Raw genomic sequence first — 15,325 nt, 5'->3', positions numbered from 1 at the left:
TCCCCGGGGGGCGCTATCCTTCCGTCATTGACTCCCGGAAACCCAGCTTTAGCCGCCCCGCACCTTCTGGCGTGACCCGGCAGCTGACAGATCTTGCATCTTGAGGAAGTGCACGGGTGAAATTGGGGCGGAACTCGACCGGGCCAGCCCCGGTAGCAGAGACACCCACAGTGGAGAAGCAGCGGAGAAGAAGCAGGGACCTGCCAGCAACGAGGAGCAGACGCGCCACGGGACCCGCCGCCTCCCAGCTGCGCGCAGGAGACCGGTGCCACGCTAGCAGCTGGCGCCCCGAGATCCCTGCGCACCCCATAAGGTGCAGATACTGAGCTCCTGGAACAGAGTATTCACCAGTATTCACACACTGACCCAGTAAGAGAGAGGAGTCATTGAATTCCAACATTGAGATGCAAGTTGCTAGGCAGCTTGGGACATAGGTGTATATGCTTCCCAATGTTGACCAGGGGTCCATTCTGTCATTGCTTGGCATCCCCAGGGACATGCTTACCTCCACATGGAAGTTGACCCTTAGCTAGACATTCCCACCCATAGGAAGGACAGAAGAGGACAGCGAATACAAGAACACTCCTCAAATGAACAAGACCTAGAAACTGCACACACCATCTCTCACTTGCCATCAGTCAGAACTTGGGGAGAAGACCATTTGAGCTGTAAGGGAGGTAGGGACACTATGTACCCTGCTGCACCCTCAGCAGTCAGGAGGTCAGAGGGCAATAAAAAGAATGAAAATGATTCATGTAACACTGAGGGACATCTGGTGCCACAAAATTGATGCCACAGGCCTTAGCATATATGACAGAGTACATGACATAGGGGAGGGGAACTGAATATGGTTAAGATGTATGAAATGCTCAAAAATTCAATAAAATATATATTGTAAAAAAGAAAGTGGTTCATTTTATAAATTTCAAATATTCTTGGTTTACTACAACAAAGGATTTTTTTTTAAAGAGAGGAGATCATGAAAATCCCAGCATTCTGGGGGCAGAGGCAGGCAAATCTCTGTGAGACTGAGGCCAGCCCAGTCTACACAGTGAGTTCCAGGCCAGCTGGAGCTACAGGAAGACTGTCTCAAAACAACAACAACAACAAAATAGGTAGCAATTATTAACGTTCTATAGTCAACAATCTAGAAAATCCATGCTATTATTTGCAGAATATATACAAAGTATTACTTGGTTAATATTTAAAATTTATTTTTCAAAAGTTATAGAACACGTTTATCCTTTTACATTTATCTCCCAGATTTCATTCATTTTACAGTAGATTTTAAAACTTCAACAGGAACTAAACCTTTGATTTTCCCAAAACTCTGGCTGCAGAGAGCAGAGCTCGCCTGCTGTACCCTACTACCTCTCCTTTGTCTTAAAGCTCACGGCTGGTGATGCAGAACTAAGAACCTGCAATGAATATACACCTGTTTTTCCCATCATTGTCTCCTTTGCCCCCCATCTGTTAGCATCTCTATGAGCATTTCACCGGAAGCACTCATCACCTCAAGGGAACCAAAACCAGAGAATAAAGGAAGAGTTTCTTGGGCTTTGGGATTCACAGCCACAGTTTGATTGTAAGATTTGCAATTATTTGGTAAAACACAATTAGGTAGAACTAGAAAGGAAGGGCTCTCTATGCCACCAATCAAAGAGCAACGAGAAAGTTGACAGTTCAGTGGACAGAGAGGGTTGAACCTCTGCTGGGACCAGGATGGCTATGGCTTGGTTATGACTTGAATGTGCTTCCCCAGGCTTCCTGTGTTTGTGTTGGGAGCTTGGTCTTCAGTGCGGGATGTTGGGAGATGGTGGGCTCTTTAAGAAACAGGGCCCAGTTGGAGCTTACAAGACTGTCTCATCCATGTGCTCTGGTTTCCTGTTTCTTCATGTGAACATTACCACCATCATGTCATAGCCTTGAGGGGAGGTATTTGGAGCTCTCATCTTCTGTTGCCTCTTTCTGTTTCCCCTGTTGTCTGAGCTGCACTGGAAAAGAAGAGGTCACTGAACGATGCTTATTTCAAAAGGTCATAGATGTCATTGAGTTTCTGTAACTTCTGCTCTAGGTCCCAAGCCTGGCGTCGCAGCTCCGCAGCAGACTCTGCCTTTGCCCCCTCCTGCAAATGCTTTGACTCTTTCACAAGGCTGACCACATCCATCAGAAGGAAGACACCTGCAGTTGCTGCACCCATGATCCGGGCTCCTTTGGTCATTGCCAGAGCGGTACCTCCAAAGGCTCTCTGCACCTGTTTAGTGCTTCGGGCCGAGATCCTCCCTGTGGTCATGAGGCGCTTGGCATTGGCTGCTAAGCGAGGATTGGCTTTGGCCAGCTGGATGGCACGGATATTCTTCCTAATGCGTTGCAGGTTTTGGAAGCAATTCCTGGGTAAGGAAGCAATGCTGGATGTACTCAGGATGACAGGTTTTGTAGCCCCCTCCACTGTGTTCTTGCTGGTTGGAACCAGGCATTTGGCTTCCGCTTCAGCTGACGACATGTTTACTTGTTCGACAATGCTTGTGGAAACACTAGTCACTGCTGCTGCTGCTCCCAGACCCATCCCAGTGGCCGAAAGCATCAGACTGCCCCCTGCTGTCACAGGTGCCAGGGCGAAGCCAAGGATCGTCAGGACTCCAGAGACAGCGCCAGTAGTGTTGGCTACCACTTTGGAGATGGTGCAGTCCCTGTGTACCTTGTCCACCTTGTCGGCAAGGGCGTGGAGTTTTCGTATGCGCTCTGTAAGCTCCTGTTTTACCTGAGGATAATCTCTCAAAAACATCTCCCTGTCCTGCAGGTAATTTTGGGGCCTGTGTTCGTCGTCCACATCTGTATATGCTAAAAGCTCACTCAGAGCTTCACGCAGAGCATCTTCCTCTTCCCTGTAACAGTGGAGGCCAACTGAGTAAGAAAGCCTCTTTATTTATAAAGTGCATTCCATAAGATCTGTCCTGTGAAAATCACAGAGCATTCACTATGAATCAAATGGGAGAGCATTTTAGAGATGTATAGAAGTTTTCTTTTGCCGATGAACATGATTGGCTCACCATGCTGTGAGGGCCTTAATCTTTAAGAGGTCAGTGAGTTAAAGTCATATTAACATGTTGCTAGGTGTTTAATGTAGATATCTTCCTGCTCAAGGTCAATATCATCACTACCAAAATACTTCTCCTGTGGGAACTCTTTAAACATACACAGAGAAGTGAGGTTAGAGGGAAAAAAAAGAAACGTTTAATTCAGGCAATGTTACTATGGTATGAAGAATTGACCTTTCCTCTGCTGCCCCTGCAATGTCCTGCCTTTCAGGAGTGTCAGTGTTTGTTTGGGAGGCTCTACAAACTGTGCCCTCCTAAGAGAAAAATCCTAAATCTAAAATTCTCCAAAGTTAGAAATTTTTTTTTATAGTGCAGTGATGCTATACACCTGACCTGACAGGATAGTTCTTGATGAAGATCTGTCACTCAAAGCATGTTATTATAAAATGTCCTCCCAATTGTGTGTACAAGATAAAGAAATGTGGGGGCTGGAAAGACAGCTCAGTCTTAAGAGCACTGGCTACTCTTGCAGAGGACCTGGGTTCTGTTCCCAGCACCCACATGGTGGCTAACAAACGTCTGTAACTTCAGTTTCAGGGGAATCCTACACTCTCTTCAGACTTCCATGGGCATTGCATGACACCATTGCACTTACATGCAGGCAATACATTCATGCACATAAAATAAAAATAAATAAAATATTTTTTAAAAAAGATAAAGGGATGGAGAGATGGCTCAGTGGTTAAGAACACTGGCTGTTCTTGCAGAAGACCCGGGTTTGAATCCCAGCACCCACATGGCAGCTAACAATTGTCCATAACTCCAGTTCCAGGGGATCCAACAGCCTCTTCTGTCTCCATGGGCATTGCACAACAAGGGTGCACTTACCTACACGCAGGCAATACACCGCGCATACACATTAAAAAAAGAAAGAAGATAAAGAAATGTCACTGAATTCCCTGTTCAGGCCTGGGCCCCATTTCCAAGGCATCTCACTGTGGGTCTCCAACTGTTTCAGTAGCAGGCCAAATTGAGAAGTCAAAACAAGTTCTCAAGCATTTCCCATAAAGGATTCTCAGCCTGAAAAATGTGATGTGTGGTGAGAACTTTGCTGTCATTTCTGACCTCAGGAGGAACTAGAGCTTAAAGATACTGCTCTCCAGGCAGGAGGGAGACCCCAGGTCAGTCATGGGGAGAATATGTGACCAACACAAATTCTGTACATCACAGCCAAGGTTGACAGACTCCTTCTTTGATCAGAATTCAGTTAGGGTTTGTAAATTGTTTTCCCATAGGGATAGACATTGACTTTGTATTTCTAGCCTGTGCTTGTGAGCCTGGACTTCCCAGGCATGGCAAGAATCCTGTCAGGCTTGTGAGAATACCCTACCCTTGATACTTGATCAAGTTCCCATGACCAGCCTTTGTGTTAGGCCTTGACCTGTCCTCAGGAAAGATCTCATGAGGTCACTTCACAATGTCCCTCCTCTCTGCTGTTACTCAGCTTGTTGGCTGTAAAACCCCAGCTGACCATGTATCCCGAATTGTTCTCTCTTCCCCCAGGGCACCTGTCCCAAGTAGTGTCTTCCTGAAGGCTGTTTTAACTTGCATCAGAATAATAATCCTTTCCCAGGCTGAGCTTTCCTGGTGTGCAATACTCCATGTGAACTATCACACACTATGGGACTGCATCATGTCTTGAGGACAGCAGAAGCTTCCTGCTTAAAGCCTTCCTGGTGGCCTGGTGAAATGGCTAAGTTGGAAAAGTGTTTGTCATACATGCATGAGGACCCGAGTTCAATCTCCCAGAAACCACATGAAACAGGCAGGTGCTGGGGTCATGAGTCTGTAGTACCAGCCCTGGGGAGGCAGAAGCAAAGGGATCCTTGGTTGCGTTCTGGCCTGCCAATCTAGAATTTGGTGAGTTCCAGGTTCAGTGATAGATTGATCTCAAAAAATGATGTTGACCTCTGGCCTCCACATACACACTCATGCCCAACATCAACCCCTGGCTTTCATACCTACGCACATATATGTGCACATCTACCCACACAGGTATGTACACACACACACACACACACACACACACGCACACACACACCTCTCCAAAATTCTGCTTCCTGTATCCTTTGGCTGATTTGAACCTGTGTCCTTCTATGATAAACAAAAACTATAATAACCATCATCAGTTTGTTGTACAGGGCATTCTAAAGAATTATTGAACCTACAAGCTGCTTTGGAAAGTCTCTAGTTTGTAGCCAATGTCATAAAATAGAGGTGAATCTTGGGGCCTGTACCCTAAGACTGTGCAATTTTTCTAAGAGTCTGTAGACTTATTAAAACACCTCGGAGGCAGAGGAGACCCTAAGTTTATTTTGTGCACAAATGCTCTCTTCCAATGCCCGATGATCTTTCCCTTCTCAGCTCAAGGTCTCTGGGCTGACCTCCACAAACACACAGTGGCACACACACATAAGCACACATACACATCATAAATGTAAAAAAATTTAAACCTAAATTTCATTGAGCGCTGTGCGCTGGACAGATGCTGAGTGCTCCACATGTGCCGTCTTATTTTTCTCATACTGAAGTTCAGTGGTGGAAAGAATAATGCAGAAAGTGATAAACTGACTCGCCAAGGTCATGTGAATATCAGATGACAGAAATGATCCTGTCCCTAGTGGGGGCGCCATCACTCTTCACCTGAGGCTGCTCTCTGCTAGGGAATACCACAGGGGAGATATTTGTTGAGAAGGGGAGTACTGAACCCCACCACTTTGTCTGCCTGGAGGGAGTTTGCCTGCCCCAAAATACACTGCCAGGCATGCGTTCTGGGTGATATTACTAGTGTGCCCCACAGAGGTGACCTGGACAAATCAGCCTCTGCCACCAATTCGTTCCAGGCTTCGTCTTCAGTCAGCAGGAGCTGCAGGTCTTCTCTGCTACACATGTCTAGGAGACACTCAGGCTCGATGAAGGTTTTTTCCTCTAGTTGGGAAGGAAAGAGAATGAGATTAGAGGACAGTGTGTAAAAACTTATGTGACTCCAAGCACAAGGTGGCTAAAGGTCATGTTTCTGAGCATTTACCACATTGGGTTACTTTTTAATAGGGTCACAAATGTTGGGGACTGAATTGTGTTCCCAAACTCATGTGGAAAAACCCTAACTCATCAGTGACTGTGTTTGGAGATAGAGTCTTTAAGGAAGGAAAGAAATTAAGATTAAATGAAGTCATAAATGAGGGCTTTAATCCATAGCATTAGTGTCCTCATAGTAACAACAAGAGACTCTTTCTCTCTCTTCCTCCCTCCCCCACCCTCTTCCCTCTGTTTCTCTCTTTCCATGCACATAGGGGAAACCACGAGCAGACACAGTGAGCAGCCTCCCTCTGCCAACCAGGAAGAGAGTTCTGCCCAGAACCAACCCGCCACAACTTGTCCCTGGATGTTGGCTTCCAGAGCTGTAAGAAAACAGAGGTCTTTCCTTTATAAGCCACCCACCCAGTGTCATTTTATTGGCAACCTGAGAAGACTAATGTACCAGGGAGGTGGCATGCTGCTTTGGAGAGAAATGAATCTTTTTCAGATCAGAGCAATCAAAAAGTGAGCCTTTCAGCCCCAGGAAGTTGGAAAATATGGGGTGGCTCCCATCTACCATGTGCCTTTTGCATGGCTTTTGAATAGGACTTTGAGTCTAACAGTGGTTAGCTATTAATCTTGAGTTTCAACTTCCCTGGATTAAAAAACATCTAGAAGATAACCAGAAGCCCTTATCTGGGTGTGTGTCTGAGAGGGTGTTTTCAAATATGGTTAGAACACAAGAGCTCAGAGCTAATGAGTGGGTTAGTTGTGGTGGTTTCAAAGAGTGAGTAGACCATTGGGAGATGGAGAAACTATGGCACTTGGGGCCTGGTTGGAGGAAGTAGGGCCCTGAGTGGATATGGTTGTGGCCATATCTTGTCTTGGCCTCTTCCTGTCACATATATTCATTCATGACTTGACAGTGAAGCAAATGAATTATTAACATTAATGGGATCAACAGTGTAATGACTGTAAATATTATCTGGCCATTAAAGGTCATGTTATAGTCCATTGTATTTCTGTTGCTATGATAAAATATTCTAACCAAAACATAGGGGAGGAAAAGGGTTTATTTAGCTTCCAACTCCAGGTCACAGTCCCTCATAGCAGGAAGTCAAGGCAGGAACTCAGGAGCTAGTCACACCACATCCACTGTCAAATGCAGAGAGAGAGAGAGAGAGAGAGAGAGAGAGAGAGAGAGAGAGAGAGAGAATATGTCTTTCCCCACTCACCTCTACCATGCTCAGCTAGCTTTCTATATTCTTACTCAGCTCAGGGCCCAACACATGACATGGTGCTGTCCACAATGGGTTTTGTCTTCCTACATCAATTAACAGTCAAGACAATCCCTCACAGACATGTTCACAGGCCAACTTAATCTACATAATTCCTCATGAAGACTCTCTTCCCAGGAGGGCAATAGAACAGAATGGAGAACCTGGAGGTAAACTGATGAAGCTATGCCCACATAAACTTTGACAAAGGAGGCAAAAACATACATTGGGAAAAGGCAGCCTATTCAATAAATGATGTTGACAAATTGGGATTTCCACCTACACAAACATGAAATTAGACTCATATAAAATGAATTCAAAGTGTCAAAGACCTTAGCTTAAAACCTGAAACCCTGTGTCCTAGTTTGTTTCTTCATTGCTATGGCGAAATACTCTAATACCAACTCGGGGAGGAAAGGCTTTATTTAGCTTACATCTCCTGGGTCACAGTTCATCAGGGAGCCCAAGGTAGGAACTCAGGGCAGGAACCTGGAGGCAGGAGCTAGAGCACAGGCCACGGAGGAACGCTGCTTAACTGGCTTGCTCCACTGGCACCTGCTCAGCCTGCTTTTGTATGCAACACAGCCCCACCTGCCCAGGGTGGCACCACCCACAGTGGGCTGGGCCCTCCCACATTGCTCAACAATCAAGAGACTACCCCACAGACATGACCACGGGTCAGTCCAATGGAAGCAATTCCCCAATTGAGTCTCCCTCTACCCAAGTGTGTTAAGTTGACACTAAAGCTATCCAGCACACCCTGAAACTCTTGGATGAAAATGTAGGGAATGTTCTTTAGGACATTGGGGTAGACAAGAACTTTCTGAATAGAGAATCAGTAGCAGAAGGGTTAGCCCCAAGTATCAATAGATGAGACTACATGAAATTAAAAAAAATTCTACACAGTAAAGGGAATTATCAGTAGAGTACACAGACATCCCACAGAATGGGTGAAAATCTTTATCAGCTATATATCAGACAAGGGGCTAATACAAAGAACTATAAAAATTAAATGCCAAGGAAATAACATCAGTGAACAATGGACTAGTGAACTGAATAGACAGTTTTAAGGAAAAGAAATACAAATGGCCAACAACTATTTTAAAAAGTATTCAACATCCATAGTCATCAGGGAAATATAAATTAAAACTATTTTAAGATACCACCTTACCCCAGATAGAACAACCAACATCAAAAACTCCAACAAATGTTAGAGAGGTAGTGGAAAAAGAGGAACCCTTATTCACTGCTGGTGGGAATGAAAATTAGTACAGCCATTGTGGAAATCAGTTTGGAGATTCCTCAAAAAATTGAAAATAGAACTACCATGTGATCCAACTACCTCGCTTCTGGCATATACCTAGAGAACCCCACACCCTACTATAGAGATAGTTGTACCCCATGTTTATTGTTACTCCTTCACTATAGTAAGGAAATGGAACTAACCTAGTTGTCTATAAACAGGTAAATGAATGATGAAAATCTGGTACACATGTAAAATGGAAAAATTTTCATCTACTAAGAAAAATAAAATAAAAAAATCCACAGGAAAATGGATAGAGCGAGAATGTACAATAAGTGAGCCCACCCAATCACAGAAAGTAAAAAGAAAAATAAAACTCATATTAGGTTTCCCTAATATGTGCAGCTTAGTCTATAATGTATACATGTACATTTGCAAACAAATGCATATGTGAATACAATATAATATTTAGAAAGGAGAATAAGAAAGGATAATTTTCAAAAAAGCATAGTGTTTTCTTTTTGTCATGGTGGCTATGTAAATTTAACTTTCTGGGAACTGAGGTAGTAAGAACCATTTTTGCCTTCCAGAAGAACTCAAAACATGTTATCCCTTTAGACAGTGTTTGTGAAAGCTTGGATGTCTTTTTAATTCCATTGTACATTTAATTAAAAAAAAAAAGACTCCCTTCCCAGGTGTTTCTAGTTTGTGTCAACTTTACAGTTAAAACAAACCAGCTTACAGCCCAAGTAAGTTGTCCAATGTGTATAGTTTGCAGAAATGTAGAGGCTAGGGCATAATAGAGAATGGAGTGGGGCTAAGAATGAGTCTATAATGTACCTGTGTATGTGCTTCTTAATTGTTTCAAGGAACACACTACTGAGAAAAGTACCAGGTAAAGAGGGCTAATCATGCCAATGATGGATTCTGAGGCTGGCAGCACGCGGAGTGCTGCAGGTGGTAGGGAGAGCGGAGTGGGAGGTCTGTGGTCTCTTTTTATATCAGGGCCCTGGCACCCCAGTAACACTTGCAAACCAAGGCTGCCCCACTTATCAAAGAGGGAGCATTTACCCTGAGGAATCTACCTGCCCCTGCCTTTCCTCAAGGATCCCAGGCTCTGCTGGGAGCTCTGAGTCCCTCTGATCTTTCCTCCTGCTCTTCTCTTAAAAAAAAAATACTAACACCTATTCACCCTACGAAGGGATGAGTTTCAAAAAGATATTTTCATTCAAGTGCATCATGTACTCTGACCATAGTCACTGGCCACTGTCCTTTCCTGTTTCCCTTTGTCCTTCCATTAGTTCCCTCCAATGTGTGTGTGTGTGTGTGTGTGTGTGTGTGTGTGTGTGTGTGTTAATCAAGGTTCCACATTTGAAGGAAAACACTCAATATTTGTTTTTCTAAGTCTGCTTTGCATGATGACCTCCAGTTCCTCTGCTCATTTTCCTACAAATGATATAATTTTATTGATCTTTTTGGCTGAATAAAATTCTACCATGCACACTTCACTTTTTCTTTATCCACTTATCTGTTGACGAACATGTAGATTGATTACAAATCTTAATTATTGTGACTAGTGATATGATAAACATGGGTGTACTGGTTCTTCTCTAATACACGGACTTAGATTCCTTTGGATGACCCATATTTCAGTAGAGGTCTCTCTCTCTCTCCATCCTTGCCAGCATTTATTGTTTATTTCCTAAATGATAATCATTCTGACTGGGGCCAGTTGGCATCTCAACGTAGTTTTGCCCCCTCTCTTATCCTTCAGCATGGCTGCTGAAGGCAGAACTGTGCGGAGCTGGTGAGCAGCTCGACAACTGGCATGGTTGCCAAAGCAACCGAGGGAGGGATGAACAGAGGCCTGAGGAAACAGAACTTCAGGGACTGGTGAGCATTGGACTGGTGGAGGGCTGTTCTGGGTGGAGCGTCGTTTCTAGGTGGAAGGTTGTTTCTGGGTGGAGGATTGTTTCTGGGTTTCTGTCTGAACTTCAGACTTTTATATCGGAAAAGCATCAGGCCCTGCTTGAGGTAAACACCCTTGGTAAGCAAGTGCTGGTGCTTGGCAGTGCAAGACAGGTGCCCCAACACAACTTTGGGATGGGGATGGGGTTCATTTGGAATTAATGGGGTCCAAGGAAAGGAGATAGCCAGCAAGAGGAAGACCTGCTATGTAGCAGGCACTGCCCTGTCCATGTAGACACGTTATTCAGATCCTCAGAACAAGATACAGACATGCTTTCATTGTACAGATGAGGTGAGGTAAAGGTTGACAGCTTCCAGATCACAGAGATGGCAGGGGTCAAAGATCAGTCTCATTGGGGTGTAATAAAGTAACTCTTTCTGCTGATCCAGTTATATTGGCTGGGTTTCTGAACTGGAGGGCTAAGCAGGCCCCAGAAGGGGAGTTACCTCAAATCTCCTCCCCGCCTGCTACCTGTTCCCTCTCTTCCTCCTTCACTGGCCTCCGTTTCTCAGGCTGGGTAGGAAGAAGGTGGCCTCTGAGAATGTGCCCCAGGACATGGCCAGGAAGGGACACACAGACCCAGGGCCAGGAGACTCCTTCATGTGATGCTCCTCCTCCATCCTAGACTCCTAAGCAGGTCTCAGTGTGGGAGCTCTGGCAGCTGTGGGCTGTGAGCAGAAGCAGCCAGTGAAGAAGTGGACCATGATTACCTGGGGAGCCCATGAGGGCTGCTGGGTCTTGGCGTCAGTCACAGAAACTCTGATAGGCTTTCCTTACAGCTTGTAGGAGGAGAAAACAGTCTGTGGGTAAGAATAGAGATAGCTGTAGTGGCCAGAGGGCTGGCGACCCACCCACAGTTCACCAAGGGGAACTGCCAAGGACCCAAAAGACTTAACCCAAAGTGCTTCTTTTCCCCTGGTCTCTGTCACTGCTATTTAAAGAAGTCGAGTCATCTGGTTCCACCCCCTCTGCCCTCACCCAAGCCAAAGCAGAGGTTTCCTTTCCTGTTAGGGTCATGGAGGAAGGGATCAGCTGAAGACTGTCATGGAGAAGGAATGGAATCTGCATACAGAAGGGATGGGGAGGAACGTTGTGTTAGCTACTGGGGATGGGAACAGCATATGCGCTAATGATAATTGCTTATTAAGTGTTGGTGATGCTCTGGGCTCCTTAATCACATGCAATTAAGTGATTACACACTATGAGATGGGAACCACTGTGGCTGTGGCTTCATGTTAAAGCACAGAGGATGAGCACTTGGTTAGCTAGGGCCTGTGAGTTTTCAGTGTTGCTGGAGCTGGGACTTGAACCCAAGGCGTTCATAATCATGTTCCATCTTTAGAAGACTAAGTTCCACTCCCTTAAATATACCACAGTATTCCCTCCTGTACATGTATATATTATAAACAGCAATACCTTCATCCTACCAGGCTCTGGAGTCTTGCCTGATCCTGCCCCTGCCTCTGCTGTGGGCTGCCTTTGGCACCTGCTGCTCTCCCCTCACTGTTGGACATACACTGTTTCTAATCATTATGTAAACAGTAACACAAAGAATGTTCTCCCTGCATTTAATTGCCTGCATTTGAGATTATTTCCTTATGATATTTCTAGAAGTAGAATGGTCTCTGTCCTCCTGGGCCCAGCCTGCCCCTTGCCTGGGCCCTGGGAAGCATTCATTGGACATAAAATCTCTAGCCTCTGAGGACACAGCCCCCCATCTGCCTCTCCTTATAGGTGAGCAATTCCATGCAGTTTGCTTTTCTGGCTCCACAATCAATTCTCCTGGAAAGAAACAAAGAGGCCTTTGACTCTGATTTCATACAAGAGACTTGTCTGGCATCATGAGCTTTTGATGATTCAGTTTCTAAGGGGGTTCTCCTTCTCTCCTTCTCTTTTTGAGACAGGGTCTCCCTGTAGCCCCAGCTGTCCTGGAACTCACTATATAGACCAGGCTGGCCTTGAACTCACAGAGATCTGCCCGAGTGCTGGGATTAAAGGTGTGGCTGCCCTTTCCTCCTTTTACACCCTCTTCCCTCTCTGTCACCCTTCTCCATCTGCATCTCCGTCTCATCCCCCCGACCCTGAGGCAGTGTTTCATGTAGCCCAGGCTGACCTCAAACCCACTATTTAGCCTAGGAGAACCTTGAACTTCTGATCCCTCTGCTTCCATCTCCCCAGTGCTTTGCTGGGATTACAGGTGTGCACCACCACATCCTGCCCAAGCCTTCCTAAACATCCATGAAGATCAAGAGGAGAAAGAAAAAAGAGAATATTTAAAAAGCCTAAGAGCCAGCCATAGTCTAAGGACTGGCAGGTGTTTCAAATTCCTCCCCCTGCCCCAGTGACATTCAGGGTCAAGTTCTCAGATTCAGAACCTGCATTCTCTCCCGCTCCTGTTCAGTGGTGCTGCCAGGGACTTGAGACTTCAGGAGACAGGGGCAGAATCATTTCATCATGGCCAGCTCCTCAGGCAAGGAGTATTAATGCAGAAATATGTTTTAAAGCTAGCATACTGGCCAAAGAATTGAAATGTCCAGATGCCATTGGGTGTTCATTGCTGCCAGCTGTGGGCACACATCCCCTCTGTGGCCAGTTACCAACTGTGCATCTGAGTCATAATCAAACACAGCCTCTGGCTTGATATGCCCAGCACAGGGAAAGGTTACAGAGTTTTAGAGGACAATTAGCAACACCCAACCAGAATTGAATCGTGCCTGGGGAGAGGGGCACAGCTATCCATTGTCTCTAGCAGACAGCAGAATAAGGGTGTCCACAGAAACAGTGTTCAGAGCCACAAGGAGCAGCTCAGAACAGCACAAAAAGGGGGAAAGTACTGGCTGTCCAACCATAACGAAGCAGACAAACTAGAGTTCACTAATGCCAGAGAGTATCCACCCCCCACCCCTGCTGCTCCTGAAAGTAGCTGGAGAACAAACCATTGTGGAGACTTGTAGAACAGAGGTTGACGGGAAATGTGCGTGCATGTGTTTGTATATATGAGTGTTGTTGTGGTGACAAAAACTGTAAGTTAATTTTCAATATCTTTACACCAATAAAAATCCTCAGTAATTCTGGGATCCTATAAGCTAGGACTGGGCTGTCCTCTCTTAGGAGCTTCAGGATCTCAGACCAGCACAAGCTTCCTGGTCTCCACTTTCCCACGGCCCCTGTGCTCCAACCTTTTGGTCTCTGAGCTGGTCAACAGCATGGTAGGAGTGAGCTGAGCAGGCGTCCCAACTCTTACCAGGTGGAAAGCAGAGGTTCAGAGAGGGGAAGGGCCACACCCAGGGTCACACAGCTCTGATTCTGACAGTGAAGAGGAAAATGTGATTTTTATAATAATTCGAAAGTTCTAGTACATTCTCTGTCTCCCCACAGCCTGCCCTTCAATCTTTCAATATACAGCTTATGGTGCTGTTTCTATGGTTGTACATCTTGCCCCTCCCTGCCCCCACACTGGTTCACTTCTCCACCTGGATACTGGGGACAGCCTCTGCCTTCCATCTCTACCGGACAGAGACTGAACAGAGGCCAGGTGAGGCCAGGGGATGCAGGATTACCATTGATCTGTTCAGTTTCCTTCTGGGGTCCTGAACAAGACACTCTCTCCTGGGTCTCATTTTCCCCCATGAAGCCTGGCAGAGAGACAGTGCAAGTCTCACAAGTCAACATTTTCCTCAACCTGCTCATAGTAACAACACCCCAGGGCCAAGACAGGATGGTCAGGACACAGGATGTGGGTGGGTGACTCTGAGTCTTTTGCCTTGCCCCATCCCCATCTTTTAATTCCTCCATCTCCCAAAGGGCACCCAGAATAGCCATCTTTTCTCTGTGATCTCCTGATCACATCTCAGGTATTCTGGAAATAAGTTGAACCCTGGGCGGCTTAGTGATTCCATTTGAGGGGTTTCCCACCTGCTCTTGTGCTTAGAGCTGTGGGGGAAGAAGAATCAGCCAGACTCCAACCTGGCTGTATGTCTAGATCTGTTGCTGCTGGGCCTGCGACCTGAGCTGATGCCTAACCTTGTTGAGATCATCTATAAAATGGGGTGATAATCTTTCTCTTTTGAAGTGGCTGTGAAGATGAGCAGGTGAGGAGCTTATGTTTCCCAGCTTACCGAGCAATCTTCTCCTGGCTGAGTTCAGAAGAGACTCAGCTGTTCGTAGTAGTGTGGATCCAGCCACCAACTGTGTGCAGAGTCATAATCAAACATAGCCTCTGGCCTGATACACCCACACAGGAAAAGGAAAGTGAAAGCCCAGCCTTTGTAGGAAACCAAGATGCCAGGCCCTAGGGTGAGGTGAGCCTAAAATTTATAGGTCCAGGCTGCATTCTCTGCTAAAGGGAGGGGTGCTGAAAACAGTGACTCTAATAATCCCTGACTTGCAGAACACTGTGAGACTAGCAGGAGGAAGTGGCCCAGTCATAAAAGTGCAGGCATCTTGGTCAACAACCCTTAGCTTATCTCCTGGTCCTGAACAAATAATTCAGCTATCCCTGGCTAAGAGATTAGGCCAGGTTAAAGGTTTACTCCTGAGCTAAAAGCTAAAAGTTCACCATGCTCTTAGCTCTAAGAAAGAAAACATTGTGGCTGATAAATTACTGGATGGGCATTGATAACCTTGAGTAAAAGCTTAAGAATCCTTCTGGCGCCAACTAGCAGACTAAATGTCCTGTTTCTTTGTACCCTAAATCTTTGTATGTGACTGCCATATCCCA

At 45.7% G+C, this 15,325-nt stretch overlaps 1 protein-coding gene across 2 annotated transcripts; it reads right to left on the bottom strand.

Annotated features, from left to right (window-relative positions):
* Window positions 1-1,242: 1,242 nt before the first annotated feature.
* LOC103742098 (apolipoprotein L2-like) lies at window positions 1,243-14,798 on the bottom strand. Of its 2 annotated transcripts, XM_008843072.3 has the most exons (4): window positions 14,724-14,798; window positions 11,316-11,405; window positions 5,906-6,026; window positions 1,243-2,885 (listed from the first exon to the last, which is right to left on the bottom strand). In XM_008843072.3, the coding sequence occupies exons 2-4, from the start codon at window positions 11,326-11,328 to the stop codon at window positions 2,024-2,026; spliced, it is 996 nt and encodes a 331-aa protein (XP_008841294.2). In that variant the 5' UTR covers window positions 11,329-11,405; window positions 14,724-14,798; the 3' UTR covers window positions 1,243-2,023. The 2 variants fall into 2 exon arrangements, with proteins under 2 accessions (XP_008841294.2, XP_029424206.1); XM_029568346.1 differs by lacking the exons at window positions 5,906-6,026; window positions 11,316-11,405; window positions 14,724-14,798 and adding an exon at window positions 5,552-5,738.
* Window positions 14,799-15,325: the final 527 nt, after the last annotated feature.

The sequence above is a fragment of the Nannospalax galili genome, unplaced genomic scaffold (assembly GCF_000622305.1).
Source record: "Nannospalax galili isolate Female #2095 unplaced genomic scaffold, S.galili_v1.0 scaffold39, whole genome shotgun sequence".
Classification (NCBI taxonomy): Eukaryota; Metazoa; Chordata; class Mammalia; order Rodentia; family Spalacidae; genus Nannospalax; species Nannospalax galili.
The sequence above is the reverse complement of the archived record's forward strand: the minus strand, read 5'-3'. Positions and strand labels throughout refer to the sequence as shown.